At 42.9% G+C, this 21,808-nt stretch overlaps 1 protein-coding gene across 1 annotated transcript in view; it reads right to left on the reverse strand.

The window, feature by feature from the left end:
* Positions 1-761: 761 nt before the first annotated feature.
* HHAT (hedgehog acyltransferase) overlaps positions 762-21,808 on the reverse strand; it is a 161,616-nt gene continuing 140,569 nt past the window's right edge. Inside the window, exon 12 of the mRNA XM_087775192.1 lies at positions 762-3,381. Coding sequence (XP_087631318.1) covers positions 3,290-3,381 — 92 coding nt within the window. The 3' untranslated portion in view covers positions 762-3,289. The remainder of the gene's footprint in view (positions 3,382-21,808) is intronic.

The following is a 21,808-nucleotide window of genomic DNA, read 5'->3' on the forward strand; positions in this document are numbered from 1 at the left end:
GGTTTCAGAGCCACCACCTTGGCTTTGCTTTTTTTTTTTTTTTTTTTTCAGTCATGGCACACTTGTGACATTAGGGTCTGTCAGCAGTAGTGTCCCCGCACCCCGCGCCAGACCAGAAGTGCCTCCTCTTCGGTTCAAAATGGCCAGTGTCTGCCTTTGGCAATTTCTTTGTCAACTGTTTCCTAGGTCCCTTAAGTAGCTTTTCCTTAGTGTTTGGAAGTCTCTTCCTCCTCCTCCCCTCGCCTACTTTTTTCTTTGTTAAGTGGAGTGTCTACTTCAGTCTCTTCCAGGCCTCTGCAAGCTCCCACCCCTCTAGGACTGTCACTGAGGACTTGTGTGGAGGATGGCACTTCTGGCTACCGTGTAATTGCAATTACATCGGGTGCCACATGATAATGAAGAGTCAATTTTCTGGTCGTGCTGAGGAATATGCCTCCGAGCTGAAGGTATAACTGACTACCTACATTTGAAGTGCTTCAGGCACAGCCTGAGCTCTTAACAGAGCGGTGTGTCTGTCTGACCGAGCACGCCCCACGCCTTGCCTGCTGGTGCTCTGTAAGCAGGACGGAGCAGAAACTTTGTGAGTGGGCTTGTTCCTGAAATACATATTTCGAAGTAGTAGGACAAAGAACTTCTGGAAAGACTGAGAGTGAAGGAAATTATTTATTTCTCATACAATAAATATTTACGCGATAAGAAATAGTATCTATTTCTTAAATTGCGCAAGCACGCTTCATACTTCTGACTCTAGACCAGGACAGCAGAGTCTAAAGAGCAGCATGATTTTACTTGCATACTACTCTTGGTGACCATTCTCAGAAGCTTCACATGCTGAAGTTTCACCTTAACTGATCTACAAAAGGAGCTTTTTTAAACTCGCCCCACGAGGGAATGCATGTTCCATGCAGTGCACGAGAGGGACAGAGGTGCCCAGTCAGCACTGCACCCATCCTGCAGGCTTCCAGGGCGTAGTAGGGTTTCTTCACAACAGCGGAGCACTTATTTTTCTTACACCAAACCGGTAGCTTTCTAAGACACAGTTCTCAAGCCAATAGTCAGTTTCAGCTTTATTTATAGAAACAGAAAAGGATACAAAATTATGAAATATGTATAAAGCACTGAAAAAAAAAAAAAAGCCATTTTACTTCAGACATAAGCATACTCTAGATGAGCTTCAAGGTCATTTCCATATTGGAGTAGGAAGTTTTGCACGCATACAAATTGGAATCTAATCACTTAGTAGCCCCTCGTTTCATGTAATAATGGTAATCAATAAGACTGAAGAACAGACTCATGACTTTTCGCTCCAATGGTAATTACACTTAATTACAAAGTTTGAGTTAACTTTGAGGAAGTTCTTGCCCTTACCTTGGTTCTACTCCAAAATGGAGGCCAATCTCAGATCCTTTCAGTAAATTCAGAGGCTGAGAGGATCCCTGCAATCATCGTAGGTCAATCAGGAGGGCCATGTCTCTGGCCAGGCAGTGTTCAAGGTAAGTCTTATCTTCAACAGTCCACGGTATCTCCTAGAAATGACTTCCAGGGGAAATCATGGCATTCTCATGGCGGGAGAAAATCTTTCCCTAAACATAAAGAGCTGGAGGTTCTGCTTTGAAACAGCAAGAGATGGGCTGAGTCTCCAGATGGGTAGAGAGCTGAAGCCTCTGCCCTTATTTCTCCAGAAATAAATGAAGGGGAAGAAGGTGGTTGCCATAGTTCTGAGCAACAAAAACATCAGAAATGCAGGCACCAAGCTGAAGCCGATCTCGGGGACTGAATTTCTTGCTGAAGGGATAAGCTATATTGGACTTGGCTAAAGCTGCAGGAGTGATGGACAGCAGGACACTAACTGTGCCTCTCAACAGGCTGCAATGGCTGCCGGGGGAACAGAACGAGTTTTGACAGGAGTCCTTCTGCTTTGGGGGCAGGAAGCTGCTCGTGGAAGAAGCCCTCTCCAGAACTGGTGGCCTTTCACCACGCCTAGGGGCAATGTCTAACTTTAGAAAGACTAAAGGTCTTCTGGCTGCTCTTCAGTATCAGTTTAAAAAATAACAGCTTGGGAGACACCCCTTGTGCCCAATGTGAGTAGGGTCTCCCCTTCCCTCAGAAAACAGTGTGTGCTGAAGCACTCCCCCAGCCCCGGTGCTTGCAAGGCAGGACCTTCCCAGCCCTGGGCAACCTGGCCTTTTGGCAAAGATGCTGCTGTAACAGGGCTGGCTGTGTGCAACTGACATGGAGCTCTGGCTACTTTGGGACATGGAGCTCTGGCTAATTTGGTGCCAGACCATTCTGGTTTTTTTAAAGGTCTTAAAAATGCTACTCCTGGGGTCTTCAATATTGCAGGAGCCGATTGCCTGGACACCAGAGAATGAAGCAGACTGAACAGATTCACCGTTCAGCCAGACCTGGGTTAGTAGCTCCTTTTGTAACAGAAAAATACAAGAGGCAGACTGAACGGTTCCCTTGAAGGTGAGATTCGCCCCACAATAAAGGTAATATTATATGCTTTAGCTCTAACCCAAGGCAGAGAGCGCTTAAAGCCCAAGGAGCTGTAAGGTCATGTTGATTAAAAAGAAAAGCTGTTCCTTAAGGAAAGACCTGCCTCCCTACTCCCTCGTTTTAAAGAAACAAATTAAACCATTCCTAAGACTACAAAAATAAAAAGGTTGTTTTAAAGGTGAAATTTTAAATGAAGACATTAAAGAAAAAAAGCAGACTTTGCTACTGCAGGTAGAAAAGTAGCTTAAGGCTGAACTACTGCAGTCAGTGAGAAGAGGAAAAAAGTTCTAACTTGTATCAGAAAGCAATCAAGAAGAGCTGATGAGCACCATGCCCTTCATGGAGTAGCGTAAGTGCAGGGCACAGCCCTGGCTGCCCCTGGACCGAGGCTGAGAGAGATTGGGCTTTCTGAATTCTGCAAGGTAGGAAATTTTTTTTTCTTCAATATCTCAAAATAGGCAGCAAAAATCAGAAGAAACAAATACAGTCTTCAACATATATAAAACACCTATTCTGAGATGCATGCTTCCAGTGTACATAGAGTCATAGAGATGCTGTTTTATAAAAATAACATAATTCAAAATGCTCCATAATTTCTCCCCACCCCCAGCCACAGCCCATCAGTGTTTCTGGGTCAATTCCTGCATTCACAATCCAGAATCAATTACATGAGCTTTCGATTTTAACACATTAAGCAAATACTTGGGCCTGGCGCATCCTTCTGCAGACAGCTATATCCAGTGTAGAAAAGCCATTAACCTGTCTTAAAAATCATCGTTCTGCGTCATTCCTAATTCGCAGCGTACGTTTGCTCCCATTCAATTCCGATGTGAGAATAGCAGTACAGGAACCCGAGAACAGTCAGTGTCGCCCATGGCCAGCCTATAAATAGAAAGACAGACAATCCTAGTCGTAATAATTAATGACTGCTTCAAGTAGAAATACTTCGGGGATGATCAACTTCTGATGCTTCTAATTAATTTTATTAGCAATTGTGTCTCATAAGTAAGTAGAGCCAACCCACAAAATTTGAAAGGGGAAATCTGGATTGTTTGAGCTTCTGGGATGCCTGACCCTCTGCAGGCCCCAGTCTTCTCCATTTTCAGGGAACTGGATCAGGTTTATTCCTGCTCTGCACCTCCACACGATGCTTGCCGAATTAAAGAGGTCTGTTTCAATCCTCTCCTTTGTGGTGGCTTTGTCTATCTAGCAGATCCCCAAATGAACCCTGACACTGTGAGCTGGCTACGGTGCTTCCTAGGCACAAAGGGATGCATAGCCACAATGCAGGTTATGAAAAATCAGAACAAATCCAGTTACCTGTTCTGCCAAAAGAGTCTGGGGAAACCTCTGATTAAGGCTGGTTTTGGATACCTTGCAGCTGGCTGTAAAATTGGTGTACGTGCTCTGCAGCCCCTTAACAGCTAACGGGGTCAGAACACCATCGTGCCCATGCAGAACAGACAGCCCTATTTGCCTGATGTGTTCTTGTTAGTTGTTGGGTTTTTTTTTTTTTTCTTTTAACTAAAAAGACTAACTCCTCTAATATACAAAACTTTTTGCTGGGGAAATGACATGTTTCGTCATTATTTCAAATTCTTTTTAGTGAAAGTCACCATCTTTTCACTTGAACGTTTTACAGCTACAGCAGTAAGCAGGAGTCACAAGCCAAAAGGCCTCTTGCTTTCCAGTGGAGTTGTAGATCACTTGAAGAATCCATATCTGTAGACTTCTCAATAGGTAAATGATTTTGCTTTTCTTGATACCTTTCCTGGCACCTCTGTTCCCCTTCTCCATCCTCCTCCTCCCCTTAGAATTTATAAAATTTAGAGTTTACAGGTTGAAAGCCGCAGCGTTAGGCCCTCATGTTCTTCAGTGTGTTTTGTCTGTGGGAAGGGGGCAGGGAGGAAGGTGTTTGAGGGTTTTTTTGGTGGCTCTTTTGTTGCTGTTGTTGACATAAGAATTTTGGTTATGTGTATGACTGGTTTTCTGCATGCCATCCCTGAAGTACCAGCAGCTGCTTCCGAAAGAAGGGCTTCAGTGCTCCCTCTTGGGGAAAACTCTGGTCTGAAGGAAGCTGCTCAGCAGGGCTCGCCGCCTTAGGCTCAGTCCTGCACTTTTGGGGACCGCACGTGCTGGGACCCTTCCTTTGCGCTCTGAGAGCCCAGGCAGTGTACCACACCACCCTGGAACAGGTCCAGAAAAAATTCATTTTTTCCCCTGTGAAGAGCTGTGTCTTTGCTTCATGAATCTCTAATTGTTCTGGCCTTGTTTTGTGGTGAAATATAGTCTCGTAACCTGAATGATTTTCATGGAGACACTTCCAAATATTAATCACTTGTCCTCACAATGCCCTAAAGCAAAATTATACTTTTTGTTTAATTATTTGTTTCACAAAACAAAATTGCTGAGGTATTTCCAAAGAGATTTTTAACAATAAAATAGTCTTGTTTTTTCTTCAGTGAAATTAGGCTACTGTAGATTGGGTTTCACCTTCAAGAGCAAGCTAAAGCCCAGCTGTGCTTTGTCTCTGATAAAATTGCATGTGAAAGTATGTCAATAGATGTAATAAAAACATAACTCTTCTGGTGGCAATATTGTGGTGACTGCTTTATACAGACAGAAATTTTAAAAAGGACTGAGTCTAGAATTGCTTTTCTTTCTTTTTTTTTTTTTTTTTTTATAAGGGCACTTTTGGAAATCTTGTTAGAGACGTATTTTGCATTTTTAAATACTTTAAAGCTCTGGCACACAGAAAATGTGCCAACAGTAGTCTTTAGTCTGACTTGCTTGTTATCCCCAGCCAATGTATAAAAAATCTTGTCAGAATACACAGGTATGCACTGGAAATCTTTCCTAGATGTCTTATATTTATGATGAGATTCCTCCATAGCGCCCACGACCTCGGTTCACGGGGCTCTTGTGCCGCTGTAATCAGGTTTGTGGTAATCCTCCTGGAATGCAGGGAGTCTCTCCTGCACAGTAACATGTGTCAGGGGTTGCATTTGGCAGATTACGTCCTCCTGATCTAATTAAGATGAAAAGGAAAGAGGAAGACAAAGTGACCCACTGTGGGTGAGGGAAAAGGGGAATTTTTTTAATTTAATCTTGCTACAGCTATTCTAGGAGAAGCTGCACAGATCCCAAAGCATTTCTTGCTGCACGGGTGGGAGGTAGCCCGCTCTGAACGGGGGTGAAAGAGAGGGCACCTCTGCCTTGCTGGCCCTTTCTTGCCATACAGGAACCACGTGCACAGCTGCTGGGCGTGGGGAAGCGCATACGGTGCTTCTCCTGTAAGTGAGCAAAGCAAAGGCATCATGTTCCGCTCCTGCGCTATCCTGGATTAGCTCCAGTCCACTCAAGGCAGATTTGCACAAGTGCATCCACACCTGAGAAGCCGCCCAAGGACAGCCTGAAACAAGCAGGGGATCTTTAAACTCTTTTCACTCATCTCTTCCATTTTAGGATGGGATATAAAATAAACTTGTTGAAAAGACTGAAGAACTTGGTCTCCAGGAGGTAGGGAAGGACGCAACGAGCAACGCTAATCCAGCAAGGATGCAATTTCAAATTCTGCCTAGCATGTAAATGACCCGTGTGGCATCCTTGTGTGTGACCTCTGTAATCAAACAGCAGCATGAGCTGCTTTCTTGCAAGATGAGTTCACAGGAGCCTTTTCCTCACTTAAACGGTTTCTCCTTGTAAACCCAAACAACCAAACACTACCAATGGTCTTGGATCCGCAATTTCACGGAAATCACTCTTTTTGCCCTGGGCCAGCAGTGTAAGGTACATTCTTCCCTCAGGCCTTTTGCTGACTCTCATTCTGCTCAAACACAATTCAAGGGGCTCTTCCTTCTGGTGGCTCCCCAGCTTTACCGTTATCACCCTACAACAAACACGGCATCCTCACCTGCACCGTACCGTTCTCCAGACTCTGCTTGGAAGCGTATGTGCCTGCTTTCTAGATCTAGATCTATCTCTCTACAAAATCATATACGTAAAATGTACTCTTAAAAACAATGTTACTGGAGTCAAATCAAGTACTAAGCTGTTAGGAAATGACTGAGTTAAGTTTGCCTATTCAAAAACATGTCACATACCACCTAAAATCTTAAAATTTCTTGACTGTCTTCAATAATTTGATTTTAGAGGCTTGAAGGCCAAGTTTCATGAGAGAACTCAGATTTTCACTATCTTTTTTGTGGAAAGATGAATTACCATATGCTATTTGTAAATCCAAGGACAAATTCATATGCTGTTTGCAAATCCAGCGATATTTGTGAGCTTTACCTGCACAAATTTCTTTTAAGACAGCTAGACTTCCCTTTTAACAAAGGAATGCTGGGTGAGAAACACTAATGGAATCATGACCAAATTCTCTGCTTATACAGGTATGCTGCTCCACAAAAATCAAACACAAACTCCTTTGTGAAGGACTGCGAATTCTCTGGTGAGATAACAGTGGCGCTTTATCCATCTATCACACAGCCTCTTCCCAAAGAAGTCTCCAGTCCCAACTAGGCAGGAGGCAACGCTCCATCACACACAGCTGGTCTATTGTCCAACAGTCTTGCCGGTTTAAAACCACATTTTGATAGGTTATGTACTCAGCTTTCAGCATAATGTATAGGGGGCTTGTTTTCATTACACGGTCAAAACAGAATTAACACAAACTAAGGCCGAGGTACTTAACAACTTTTTTGCCTCAGTCTTCACTGGCAATCTCTCTTCCCACACCTCTTGAGTGGATGGCCCGCAAGACAGGGACTGGGGAGCAAAGTCCCCCCCTACTGGTAGAAGATCATGTTCATGACCACCTGAGGAACCTGAACATGCATAAGCCTATGGGTCCTGATGAGATGCCTCCCAGAGTCCTGAGGGTTCAACAAGGCCAAGTGCAAGGTCCTGTACCTTGGCTGGGGCAACACCTGGTATCAATACAGGCTGGGGGATGAAGGAATTGAGAGCAGGCCTGAAGAGAAGGACTTGGGGGTACTGGTGGATGAAAAGCTGGGCACAAGCTGGCAATCTGCACTCGCAGCCCAGAAGGCCAACTGTTTCCTGGGCTGCATCAAAAGAAGCGTGACCAGCAGGTCGAGGGAGGTGATTCTGCCCCTCTACTCTGCTCTGGTGAGACCCCAGCTGGAGTACTGCAGCGAGCTCTGGGTTCCTCAGCACAGGAAGGACACGGACCTGTTGGAGCAGGTCCAGAGGCGGGCCACAAAAATGATCAGAGGGATGGAACACTTCTCCTATGAGGAGAGGCTGAGAGAGTTGGGCCTGTTCAGCCTGGAGAAGAGAAGGCTCCAGAGAGGTCTGATTGCAGCCTTCCAGTACTTAAAGAGGGCTTCTAAGAAAGATGGTGACAGACTTTTTAGTAGAGCCTATTGTGACAGGACAAGGGGTAATGGTTTTAAACTAAAAGAGGGTAGATTTAGATTAGATATAAGGAAGAAATTTTTTTATGATGAGGGTGGTGAAACACTGGCACAGGTTGCCCAGAGAGATGGTAGATGCCCCATCCCTGGAAACATTCAAGGTCAGGTTGGATGGGGCTCTGAGCAACCTGATCTAGTTGAAGATGTCCCTGCCAGTTGCAGGGGGGTTGGACTCGATGACCTTTAAAGGTCGCTTCCAAATGAAACCATTCTATGATTCTAACTGCAACAGGAACAGCTTTTGGAGTTACTCACTCCTTCCTTTGAACTTCCTGTCTCCTCTTCAAGAACACTTCCGGATACTTTGCAAGGATCTAGAAAAGGTCATGTTTCTGACACACTCTGGTTTTTGAAGGCAGTGGGGTAAAACTAAGCTTTCAACTCATAAGTACAGCCTGGATCGCAGCTCTCAAAAGAAAAACCAGTTATGTCCTTATTACCTCAGTTCAAATCATCTGAACCAACATTTAATCATGTGCCCATAAGGAAGCTCTTTCAAATTTCCTAGTCACATACAGTAATGAAAAAGAATCACACCAACACTGCTTTGGGCATACCCAGGCTTCACATCGCTACCAAAACACCAGGCCCTTTGTTCCCTCCAACCTGCGAGATGTAAGAGAAAGGGACCGTAGCTGCATTTTGCATTTTCCAAAACTGCCTTAGTAGCTTTGGGACCTTAATGCTATTTTCAGATGTGATTTGGCCGCACAGTCCTCAGAAGTCTTCAAGTACAGAGTAGTTATTAAATCAACAGAAGTCAGGAAAAGTCATCTCTTTGAAAAGCTGGACTTCAGGAGCGTACATCTTACTCTGATTTGGAAGTACCTAAGTTGCTATAGGACTTACTTAGCACTCGGGAAAATTTATCCTTAAACAAAAGTTCAGATGTAACAAGACACTGAAGCAACTCCCCTGTAAAGTGGAAATAAGGAGACAACTGTGGGGAGGAGGAGGAACAGGCACCAATTTGTCAAGCAGAATAAAAAGCCAAAGCAAACCAGCATTGGAGGCCAAGACCTCTCTCTCTTACCTACAATTACTAACATCCTTACAAGATCAGTAAAACTGCCACGTTTTCAGGAAAAATAACACATTTAAAACTAAAGATCAGTTGAAAGAAACCTATTATCTAGCCCAACATTTGAAGCAGAGGATAAACTCTGGATTTTTTAATTTTGATTTTAATTTCAGGTCTGCCTGTTTGTCACTTCCAGGTGGACCCCTGCTGACCATTATAGCAGGGCATGTCCAACAGCATGTATTACAAATACTGTGCAGTCTGTGCAGATACCCAATGACTCTTTAGGTATTTGGAAAAGGAAACCCTATATATTTTCAGCTGTGTTAGCATTCAGCATGCACATGTGGGACTGGATAACTTCAAAGCATATTAGAGGTGATCTAACTGGTTTATACAGAATTGCTCCATGCGTTGTGCTTCAAGTTTTCCACTGCTCCGTACACACAGACACGATACACGCAGCCCCACTTAGTGCTGGGTCTGGGCAGTATGTGCTGTATTTGCACAGCTGAACAGAAACCTAACATTCACTGTACTAGCTTTTCACAGATACTGTTCTTCTTCCAACAGACCAAGCTGTTTCAATAAAGGGAGAAATGGAAGGGACTTCTCTCTTTCTCCTGGAGTTCATTCCTCTTCTGAAGGTACTAAAGCAGAGTATGAAAGAAATTACAATTTTCAGTTCTTGGTTTAAAAAGTTATTTCTGAAGGATGGTCTTGTCCTTCTAATACACCCTTCAAAATACAGCATTCATATGATAAACAGCAAATCAGCCTTTATAGAGAGGGGTTTCCTACATACTCTTTTAAAAAGTGCCTTTAGATGCTAATTCCTTCCTACCTGCCTCCCTTTACTCACTCACAACTAACCCAGACAGGAAACTGGGTCTTTTCAATTACCATGTGAAGAAAAAGAACCAAGCACAGCCTTCGTTTTCCAGTTTTAATAATTTTACCAGTCCTTAAATAAAGCCAAACATTTAAGAAAAACTCAATGAAACTGGAACCCATGATAGTAAACAACTCCATTCCCAGGTGTAAAGAAAACAAAACAGAAGCAATTACGGAAGTATTAGACCTACTTACAATTCCGTAAAGTTGCTTTCATACTTTTATCTCTCTCTCTCTCTCCCCTCGCTTCTTCAGTTTCTAATCAAATTCTGTCCTTGCCCCAGATTGCTGGACTCACCCTTAGCAAGCTCTGGAGTGGTTTATTAGTGGCTGGCAGCTTTGCCCTAAGCACTTCTGTGGTACAGCTCATCCTACGACCAAAATTTAGAGATGGGAAGATGCAAGCAGAGCTGGTAGGAAGCTGCGAAAAACTCTCATATATGTTGAATTATACCCTCTCTGCGATAAAGTAAACTTACTGCAGTATCATGTAGCGCCAAAAAGCAGAGAATAATAATAATGTAAAATATTAAATGAAGACATGTAATTCCCCTTTTGCGTGGCTGCAGCATATCTAAATTATTTGCTATACTGTAGGTACAGCAACATATTAGATTGACAGAAAATTTATTACTGTATATCACCCAGCTGTACCCCATCCCAATCACATCTGCCCCATCTCCACTGATCTCTGTATGCGCTGGTTCAGCTGTCCAGATTTGGCAGTAATCTAAACCTGATTTAAAGCATTTTTTCCCAGTTTATCCTCCCACTGCTCTGCAAGGTCTAGACCACCTAGAGAATTTGACTAGAAATGCAATTTTCCACTAGTCTGTATTTTCTTGAGCAGTGCTATTAAAGGACTTTTTCCTGTGTGCATCAAGTGCTGTACAAAAAGCTTTGATCAGGGAAGCAGTCTTCTCATTATTTAAATTCTTCCTAATCTCCTAGTGTTGGTGATCAATTTTTTTCTGTTGTGTTCTGGGGTTTTGGTTTTTTTTATTGGTTGGTTGGCTTTTGTGTTTTGGTTTGGTTTGGTTTTTTTTTTAAATAATCCACATTTGGGGATAGGCCCTTAAAAATACAAGTATGTGCATTACTTGCTGTAGGTGCTCCTCTTAAAATCCAGCAGAATATTTAATACTTGAAATCTTAGCCTAAAGGCTAATTAAGGCTCCCAGTTTCTGGGTTCAGAATGTAAAATGAAGAGTCTACTAATTGGTATTATTCAAGTGCTTAAATTCAACTGTGGTGCTTTTCTAAATTAATGGCTAACTTCGGCATTACTGTCTGTGAACAGCCTGTATCCTTGTGTAGGAGCTTTTACTAATAAGCATTTTATTTTTGCATACCTCCAGTTCAGCTACTGATACATAAACTGCTGCTGCTAACAAACAGGCCTGGAAAAAAGAACTGATGCAGAGAATTTCACTTCTGTTCAGCTGGCTTCTTGGCTGTTGCATGGGAGCACTCAAACCAGGGATATCACATCACCCTCAGCCATTCGTTCAGGGATAACTGCAGGGATGGTGAGGTAAGATGCAGTACATAGACGATAGATAAGGAATTCAGTTGCAAAAGAATACATATGGCAAGCAAAGTTTTTTTGCTATTACTTTCGGCCTCCACCTTGCACACATTGTGAAGGATAGGCAATAAATTCTGCCAGCAAGCGCACAGCCCTCAAAGTCCCAGCTGGGCATCTCCATCCTCCCACCCCATGTAGAGCAGCACACAGATTCACAGGGTCTGCATATTCAAGATGCCACCTTGCCCCATTATTAGCCCCCAGCAAACAGTTCCCACATCTTTGCCCTCCATCTACCGTGTAGCCTGGGAGCAGAGCAGCAGAGCAGCTCAGCTAAGGGGAACCAGCCTGGTAGACTCCAGGCTGACCTTACTTATTGCTATAGATTTCCAGGTGTTGAAGATACTTAAGCTTCAAGTGTGGGTAAGGTCCAAATATTCAGAAAAAGTATTACTGTACAATAGGAATTATTTCAAAGGAAAACCAGGGAAATGCTGTAAGGGTAACTGAAAAGCTGTCCCATGCAGCCTCTGGAAACAAGACTGAAAAGAACAAAATCCTTAGCTGCCAGGTCTAGACCTGAACCTCAGCCAGGTACGCTGGCAGTAACCTCAAAAGCTTCCTCTTCAGTAGACATGAAGTAGTTTCCAGCTAAAGACATTAACAAATGTATAACATAGTAGTCTACTTATGTGAATTTTAAATTATACCATCCTGAAGAATGTGTACATCTGTGGCTTTCTGAGGAGTCCTCATCACTGCTGAGAAAAACTGAAAATGGATAGATAACAGTCCAAGACTATCATCTGCAATGCAGGATGACCGCAACTGACCCAGATCAGCATTACCGAGAGCAGAAAGCCGTAGTCTCTTAGTGTTTTCATACTGCAAACAGGTTTTATTTAGCAGATTGAGGTCACAAAAGTTGTGGCTTTTCTGTGTTCTTACTGTACGTGGCACCACACTTTACCATAGCTAAAATCATTTTACTTTTATGCTTGATGGCACTGAAGAAAGTTGTGTGCTGATAAGGACTTAAATGATAAAAAAATCAATTCAACCTGCGTCAGGGCTAAGGATGCTGAACATACTTTTGCTTATTAATTAGATAAGCTGCAAATAAACAATTTCATAGGTAGAGCTCAAAAGATAGGCCTATTCTATAGCTTTTATAAAGCACCCCTCGACACAATTCAACGTTGATACCAAAACTATTTGCATTGCATTAAGTATGTACATGAAAGAAAAAAAAACCTGCTGTGTTATTTACAAACGCTGGTAAATGCTCCGTGGATGCAGGTATCCATACATGATATGCGTGCCTGCATGGATTCGCTGTTTTGTCTTTGGAGCCAGAACCTCATTTAATGCTATCTAACCATGACACTAGCAGCTCTCCAGATGCTGTACAATGTAGATCAGAAGCATGATTTCCCCAATACGTACCACATGATGTGAGCAGGATGATGCTGGTAACAGAATCATAGGAGTTCTGCCTTCTGCTTTGTGTTTTAAAGTAAAGCTTCACCCTCTACTAGTTTTTCCAGCAGAGCTAGTCAGTGGAAAAAAGCCTGAGATTTTAGGCAGTAATCCTGGTCTCATGCATACCAAGTTAACTCCGGAGTAATTCAACTAAAACCAAAAGAGCCATATTCATGCTACTGCCGAATTTGAATTAACAGTAAGGAAAACTGCTTAAAACTGCCTGGCAGAATCTTTCTGCCACAACCGCTAACAGGAAAGGAAAAGAAAACCAGACAGACAGCTTTAGTTTTCAGATTAAGAAGAGGTGAATCTGTAAATCAGAAGCAACCTTCCTTCTCCTCCCAGGTCTTTAGTTGAGAGCTACACACAGCTAATGTGAAATCAAAGCCCAGAAAATATGAAATCTCAAATGTTTGTTCATTTATTTTTAGAACAGAGACAAAAGCTTTTAAAAGCATTGTTGTAAATAAAGATGCATCTTCAGCCAGAAGCAAGGCAAAAGAGCTACCTCTTCAAAGTGTTATGCAAAGGAAACATTTTAGAGTAATGTATCTGTCCTGGCATGTGTAAGGACAGCACTATCCTTCTCATTGAACGTCTACTCGAGTATTCCCAGCACAACCTCCTTAAATACAGCGTGAGAAATTACGGAAAGATAACACTTGCAAAGATTTTAGGGCATTTTCCACTTGTAGTTGTTTGCTGAGAGCGTTACAGACGCCAATCAAAGCATCGGAGCCACGAGCCTCCTTTCGTTACAGCTGCAAGACGAAAGAGGAGGACAAAGAGCTAGCTCCCCAGAAGCACATGGACGTCCCAAAGGCAGAGCTGGGAACGCTGCTGCTGCCTGGCAGGATCCTGAGGAGAGCATCTGTCTCTTACTGAGCAGAGAGATACCCATGCTATATAAAGACAGACGCGCTGAGCAGAGGGTGAATTAACTTCCCCTCTACTGGAGCCTGAATTTCAGGAAGATTTCTGTATCAATCTAATCGGGGTTCTTGGATTTAAGTTTGTATGTCAGCCTTTTTGCATACGACAAAACTCCTTCTGTGGCCCTTTAGTGCTAGGGAGCGCTTGAGGAATCAAGGCTATATACTCTCAAAAGCAGAGGACTTAAACCAGGGATTCAGACAGGTATCATCAATCACCAGCAAGCAAACATTTGGGTAAAAAGTTGAAGCACTATAATTTATTTGCCCAACCCGATTTCTGGCTAAGGTACCCTGGAATGGTCATGAATATAAGATGCTTAAATGACCGTAAAATAATTAACTTTTAAATGTGAAGAATTATTTAAGGATGAATTATTCACAGCCCCCTTCCTACCTGCAACACGCTTTTTAGTCTACAATTTTTTCTTGTCATCCTCAAAAACACTTACATTCCCCGACCATTGCAACAATTCTATGACGCTGTCTTGTCCCTTCACAGCGTTACGAATAAGAAAAAAAGCAGACAGCATGACAAATTTAACAACTATTTACAACCAGCTACGCTAGCAATAAACAAACCACAACTTTTTATCACAGAGCTCTTGTACCTGAAATGCACTGTGTAATGAAAATTATATTACCTGTTAGAGCTTAATGCGGTAAGAGAAGGGCTGAGAGCCTGTCAGTAATTTACAGGAACACTGCACTTGGGGTAATTGCTCTACCAGCGTAAAGCTAGCACTACAAGTGAGGACATTGAACCGGGTTGTCACTTAAGAGAAATCCAAACATCTTGAGGGATGGAAGTGCATAGATAGAGTAAACAGGCAATTTTGCAATCGCTTACCGAGCCGTAGCAATCGATTCAGGACTAAGGCATTTATAATGCTGCTGGTCTCAGGTTGTATGAAGTTACTCCCCTTCCACTTGTGTCCTGTTTTCACAGCGTCACCGAAGGGCAAAGAAAAGGGCTGATGCGGAGGTAAGGCAGGCGGCCCTGGAAGGACAGTGGTGCCTGAAGGCCGTGATCAGCCAAGAGAAAACGTTGACAACGAACAACCTCCATCACGCTGGTGGCATATCACACCAAATGTAATTGTTGCATGCAAGTTATCTGTAGGAAAAGGGCCGTACAGGGTTGCCCTTGGCCGACTAGTTTGTGATAAAACAATCGTTTCATTTCTCACCTGCGCAAGCTAACCTGACTCTGCTGCGGCCCATATAGTCACAGCAGCTAAGTAGAAAATTAATCAGTAAAATAGTCCTATTACAGATAGCTTATGGGTAAGATTAAACTAATTTCAATTTTTTTTGTAAAAAGAGTCTGTGTTAGTCTACCATCAAGACCATTTGAAACAAAGAAAAAAAAACCTTAAAATTACTTGAAAGATATCAATATTTAATTGACTTCAAGGTCAAAATTAGACAATTTACTTGTATATTCTCGGAAAACCCATTCTGGATTTCAAGAGTACATCTAGCGAGTTTGGGGAGGAAATACCTTATTCCCTGCTTTCTGTGTGCTCTCTGCAACACAGAGCGTACCTGAAAACACCAGTCTACCTATGTGAGCTGTGCAAGTGTGGAGCTCATCTGAAGCAAAAGCTAGCATCACCTACATCAGAAAACACGGATTAGAAATACCCAGGCGGCTACATCAACACGCAAAATCTGCCAGCACTGCCAAGTACAGGGAGCTCGTTTCCCGAGCCCCGCTCCACTTTCCTGGGATCTGGTCTGAGGCCAGTAAGCAGCCGCCGCAGGGGAGAAGTTTGATCAGCACGAATCTCAGCGAGTTACCTACCAGTGTGGTAACCGAGATCAAAACGATTCTGTCAGCCTGAGCCCCTTCATCTGTACGCTGAGGGTAACAACACTTCCTTGCCTTGTAGCTGGCTCAGAGGAATGCCCATGCAAAGATTTACATGTTGTTATAACAGCCTAGCTGCTCTCCTTGCTTTCCTGTTTTAAGAAAGCTTCCTGAACAGATGCTGAATGGGATCACTCACAATGTTCCTTTCAGGTAAGATGGCTGCACTAGTGGAGCGAAGCAGAGACAGGAACAGTCCTGCAACTGCAAAAAGATGTTCTAAAAAAATCCTTTTTTTTTTTTTAAATATATCTTAGCAGCATATTCCCTTTTCCAGAAGAAAAAAACTCCTCACAACCACCACCTCCTTTCCATTACACCAAACCATAACCAAGTAAAACAGTATTACTATGCCTTGCCAGAAAGTTAGCGCCTATATTTAAATTGTCTTATTTAACAAAGTGCAGCTCAGTGCAATGAGATATAATCTTTCCATGTGCTTCTCTGGCCCACTAGAATTAGCAAGGAGCAGCATGATCTGATGCACGGCTGTTACACCCTCTGTCCCACCTGCCCTCTGCTATTCAATGTAACAAAAGCAGTGCTGCAAACCTCTAACAAGGCTGCTTATAGAGCTGATATACACCTCTTGCTCAAAACCAACACACACGTACACCTCTCCGGAGGAAACTAGCGACCCATTTATATACATCAACTCTGAAGTGTTCAACTCGTTTCTTGTTTCCTTGCCCAGGTGTGCAATGAAGTGACACTTCAGTGATTCACAGCCTTGACCGTGTTTGCTATTGATGTAAGGCAGGAACAGATTAATTGAAGTCAGCTGTACAACCCCGGACTAAGTGACACAGTGTGAGCCCCGAGGCCAGCGAGGGGTGGATTTGCTCAAGTACCTCACCAGAAGATGGCTGGGCCCTAAGTGGATGTCAGGGACATGAAGGCACCAGCAGGCTCTCATTGCCCTGACCAGAATTAGCAGGGGCCTCCACATTGCCCCTGTATTTAACTGTATAAAAGTATATCGTTTACACATATACTGTATGCACACTGTACTTGATCATGACTTGGCTTCCCAGCTCCACCTTGGCCCTTCCTCATCACCACCGCCTTGCCCAGCCCTGGCTGGCCCCTTGGCCGACCCTGGTTGCCTCCACCAGACTGTCCCCGCCCCTTGCTGAGGCATGTTGGTGAGGGCAAGGTCTTGCCAGCCTTGCTGCCTCCCTGCTCCCCCTTCCTGGTGGAGCAGCCTCGACGCCAGAGACCAGGCTTCAGCCCCAGCTACTGCGGGATTTCTCCTAGTGCTAATTTCACATCTCACGGGAGAGAAATATAATGAGAACTGGCTACGAAGCAGTCATTTCCATTTGTAAATGGGATAGCACAAAGGAAGAAATCAGAACAAATTTCCATATGTACGGTCCCTGCTAAACAATCATCTCTGCAAACCTCTCCACAGCATGCGTGGTGCATGCTGCCTTTCTTCACGGGATAAGCCACACAACTAGAATAATTAATGAATCTAGGCACTATCACATCAGTTCAGAGGATCAGAGCTGGATCTGGTTTGTTTAATTTGAGATCACACTTCATGCGCAATGGTGTGACCACACAGATTAGTCAGATTAAATATAATTTGGGGCTAATTAACGAATGCTGCATCTCAAGCAGGCCCAGACCACGTTCAAAAGCATCTTTGTTTACAATCACTACACGTCAAAACAACACACTCTCATATCCCCATTTTGAAACTAAAACACCAAGATGGAGAAGTAACCCGCCTGAAGAAGAGGGCGCGGTGGTTACAGAAGGCTGGCCGGGCTTGGGCAAAGCCAGCGTTGAAGCAGGATGGAGCGCTGGGCTTGCAGGGCAGCGCAAAGCCTGGCCACGCGGGCACACAAGGCGTGGGATGGAGCGTGTGCTGGGAAGAACAAGACATGGGCAACAGCTCTACAGGTGACAGATCAAAGGTCCTGTTTCTCTGTTAGTGTCATTCCTCATGTCACCATTATGGTCAATAAATGGTCCAATGGTAATTGGGCTATGCAGCAGGTAATATATTTAGCATGGCATAAGAAATGTGAAAATGGTGTGTTTTAAAACCTGAGGTGAACAAAATATCTTATTAGATCTGATCCACTTTGATGGGTGTGGTAAGATGGCAGAAGGAAGGCTAGCCATGGAAAACAAGCTACCAAGAAAGGTAGCTGTGATTTTGTAGGGGATGCAGTAAAAACGTGCATGCGGTTAATTGGACCGGGAGTGGCTTCATTTTAGTTAGGATTGCCAAAGCTAGAGGCTGGCAACCCTTGGTATGTAGGTGAAAGCATACTGCCAAATGAAGATGTCAGTGTCCATCATTTGCATTGATCAGCTGGAGAAGATCCAAAAGATTGCCATTTTGGGGGGGAGAGACAGGGAATATGGCTCGCCCTGCTGAAATAAGCTATTTTTCTTCTGACGGCAGTATTACTCCTGATCTTGACAAGGAGATTAATGCCAGTTTCTTTGGCAATAATTAGGACACCTAACAGAGAGGATAGAGGGTTCATCTTCTTCCCTTCCCCTTTATTTTCAGTTGGGTCTTCTACTGGTTCTACATGAATTATTACTAAAAATCAGTTCCTCATGCTGAACTACATATTCTGGATGAAATGGAAGAGCTTCTCACTTATTGCAGCTGATTTTTGCCCAGGAAAATGGAGAATAAGGTAATAGTATCCATTTATTTTATTGGTTCTTTACTCTACTTGGAAATCTTAAAGGCACCATCTGGTTGTCCAGCCATCATATACTGCCTTACTCATTTCTTTCAAAAAAATGTTTTGAATGGATACTGGCACACCCAGTATAGATTTTGAGAATCCTGCTTTTCGGATCAAATTTTCTGACACAAAATGTCAGCATCCTTCATGTCTGCTCACGCTGTATGTATCATATGGGCCAAGGCTGCTCAAATGACCCTCTCTCTTTCCCCTCTGAAGAATTATTTTGCATTGGGATTTGTCTCAGTGTTCACTTTACTGCAGAACTGCAAGATAACTATGGATAAAAGACCTTCCTCTGTCCTCCAGTGTTTCAGTGAGTACTGGACTCAAGTGAAGAGCTCAGCTGCAGTCAAAGTTTGTTGTAGCAAAGATGCCTGATTAAATAAGAGAAATTTACCATTTGGCAGAATCCTTCAGTGGTTCATAAAAGGAAAAGTCAAGCACAATACTTAATGTTTTGATCAGAAACTCTGCTTAAGTCTTTGACTTGCATCCTTGATGACCTTCAAATTGCAGTTGAATACTTTTCAATTACCAAGGCAGGAAAATCACCCTGGCAGATGGACCAAGGTCATTACCAATTTATTAACATATCTACCTTCCCTTTTGCTGTAGCCTCTGTATCTTCTATGGCTTTAGAATAATAAATTATTTCTTATTCTTCAGAGAGTGATGTAGCTTAATTTGTTTTAAATCCTAACCCAAACTGCAACAGATGTTATAATTGTTGGGTGGAATACTTGAGAGGCTGTGGCACATCTCCATTTTGATCTGCTATTGGAGGCCTCAAAACACAATAAATCAAAGTACAGACGCAGAAGGGTGACTCAAATACATTGGCATCACTCTAGACAAAGACTCTGAAAAAATTAAGATCAAAGAGTTAAAGCAATCAAGTGAATTCCCAGTAAGAAATGTCAGGGGTAGACCGAGAACCGAACTAGGGAAACACTGATAGAGAAAAGATGGGAAGCAAGGGTCAAACTCACAGATCTGAACAAATTAACTCTTCACTAAAAAAGAAGCCAGCCATAAGAGGTTTCCTCAACCTATCAACACTGATCTAAGAGTCCAGTTAGAAAATGGGCAAAGAATGGGCGCTACATTAGACAACAAATGGTCTTAATCAAGTATGTTATGAGAGAGCAAAACATTCAAGTACTCTTGTTAAACAATACTTGTTTTTTAGAAAAGGAGACAGGAAAAAAGATTAGGTAACAGTATTTTTTTTTTCCAAATCTTAGGTGGTTATTCTTAGTCTTAGAAGTAAAAGCAAGGAAAGCTCATACGTCAACATAAACTTCCCCCACTGCTCATGAGCGTGCCTCAGCAGGGACACTAGCTAGCTCAACTTGCCTTGTGCCTTTGGTGTGTACATGCATCCCCTACGTGCAGAACCGATACCAAAGGTCATTAGGCAAAAGACACCCCAAAAATGATCAATTTGTAAATTGTGGTTACTACTAACTAGGGCGGCCTTTACCTGGTCCAGTCTTTTGAGCCTTCTTTCAGAGCTAATTATGCCAATTTTGTTTCAGAGTGAAGATTTAAGTTAGTCAACAGTGAAGAGCTGTAGGCTTGGTACAGGTTGACCAGCAGCTTAATTATAGCTGTAATCTTACTAATGCAAAAAAATTTTATTGTCTTCCCTCTTGGAAACAGAAGTGGACTTAATCTTGTATCTCAATCAAGCTTAACAGAACATTAAATGTAAGTGCTGTCAGCAGCCAACTTCTTTAATGAAGGCAGCAGTACATAAAGCTGAATCGAATTATTAATGAAATTACTCCTGCAGAACTCAAATGATGGTAGAAACACTCTGTAAAAAGTGTTGAGCAAATGTTAACATTTTCTTACAAAATAACCACTATCTTTGATTAATGGAGATCCGATCAGACTATACATTAATTTTCAATCACCTATAAATTGTCATGGAAGTAATTTGTGTCATCTTTCAAAACCAGTACAATTTGGCTAAGTACTACATCTAATATAGAGTCTTGATGTCATTAACTTCAGTGACTAAAATGCTCATAAAGTGTATGTCCTTGGCTAAGCACGGCACTGCCATGGTCTCAGTTTCAAGAGCACTGATGGGTCAGCACTGACGATTGTAACAGAACTACAGGAAGGCTCCTGTAGGCAGACCTTCACAGTTGTTTTATATACTGCTGTGCCTGCACTGAAATGAAATTATAGATATTTAATCAACACCATAGACAGCGTGAAGATATAGAAAGCGCAAAGTGTAAGCAGGACAAAAAAAACCCCAACCTATCCTTATTTTTTCACAATCATGCTGAAGATTCAGCATTTTAAGATGTGACATCTGGGTATGCGGTGGGTTTTCTTGTTGGTTTACTTTGTTAGTGGCCATGCTCATAGTAGCGCCTGCACACCATGTTATAGCAACAATACCTATTGCTAGGGTAATAATTATATTGGACCGGATTCCCAAAGGGAAACGTGCCTCGCCCTGGAAAGCTGCTGCTGGAGGCTCGCACTGGAGCCGCCCCTGATGCTGGGCTCAGCTCTCTCCCTCCTTTGGAAGCTGCTCCATGGCGCAGTTAGAGAGTCACTACATAAAAAACCCAGGATTTTCTGTATCCTTGTGGCTTGCACACTCCCCCCTAGCAGAATGGAAGAGAGATGTCCCCTCCTTGCTCCACAGACTACATTTTGTTTCTATTCAGTAACCGTTTAAACTGAATTTGACTTCCCAGTATGGCCCAACTGGCAGAAACTAAACCAAACACACTCTACAGATGCTTCCAGCTTTTCTTTAGCATTCCCTAGGAGGCATCAAAAGCCCAGACCATGCAGAGGGCATCTCACTACTCCACTTTACCTGGGCAATGGGCAGTAAAGGCGAGGGTAGATTTTCAGAGGAAGAAAAAAAAAACCCACAAATAAAGACAAGAGCATCATAAAGGACCCCTAACCTATGCATGACACACACATACACTAAGACAGACAATCCTCAAGGAAAAAAAGGGGACAGGACAGAAAAAGCCATTTCCTCTAGACTGTGAAAGCAAGTAAATGCTGACTCTCTAGTTTCTCCTGTCCTCATCTCACAACGTTTCATCATCAATAACGTTACTTAAAAAAGAAGCATGAGATAAAGCTTGTGTATTTGACTGTAATGCAGGAGACATGTCTAATTGAGACATGTCTAATTCATGGCAACCCCTTCTATATACAATACAGTGGATTTTTCATGCACTGCTATCACTAAAGACTTTACTGCCAGCTCAAGAAGCACAGAAACCAACGCACTGAAAGGATCGTCTAACACTACTGTTTCTGCTTCATGATCACTTCTGGCTTTTTCTTCTGTGCCACTGAACTCCACTCACAAACCCCAAAGAACTTGGTGCCTAAGCAGGGCTGTGAAAAAGCACATCACAGG

The sequence above is a fragment of the Nipponia nippon genome, unplaced genomic scaffold (assembly GCF_047370975.1).
Source record: "Nipponia nippon isolate SJK-2023a ecotype South Korea unplaced genomic scaffold, ASM4737097v1 scaffold_4, whole genome shotgun sequence".
NCBI lineage: Eukaryota > Metazoa > Chordata > Aves > Pelecaniformes > Threskiornithidae > Nipponia > Nipponia nippon.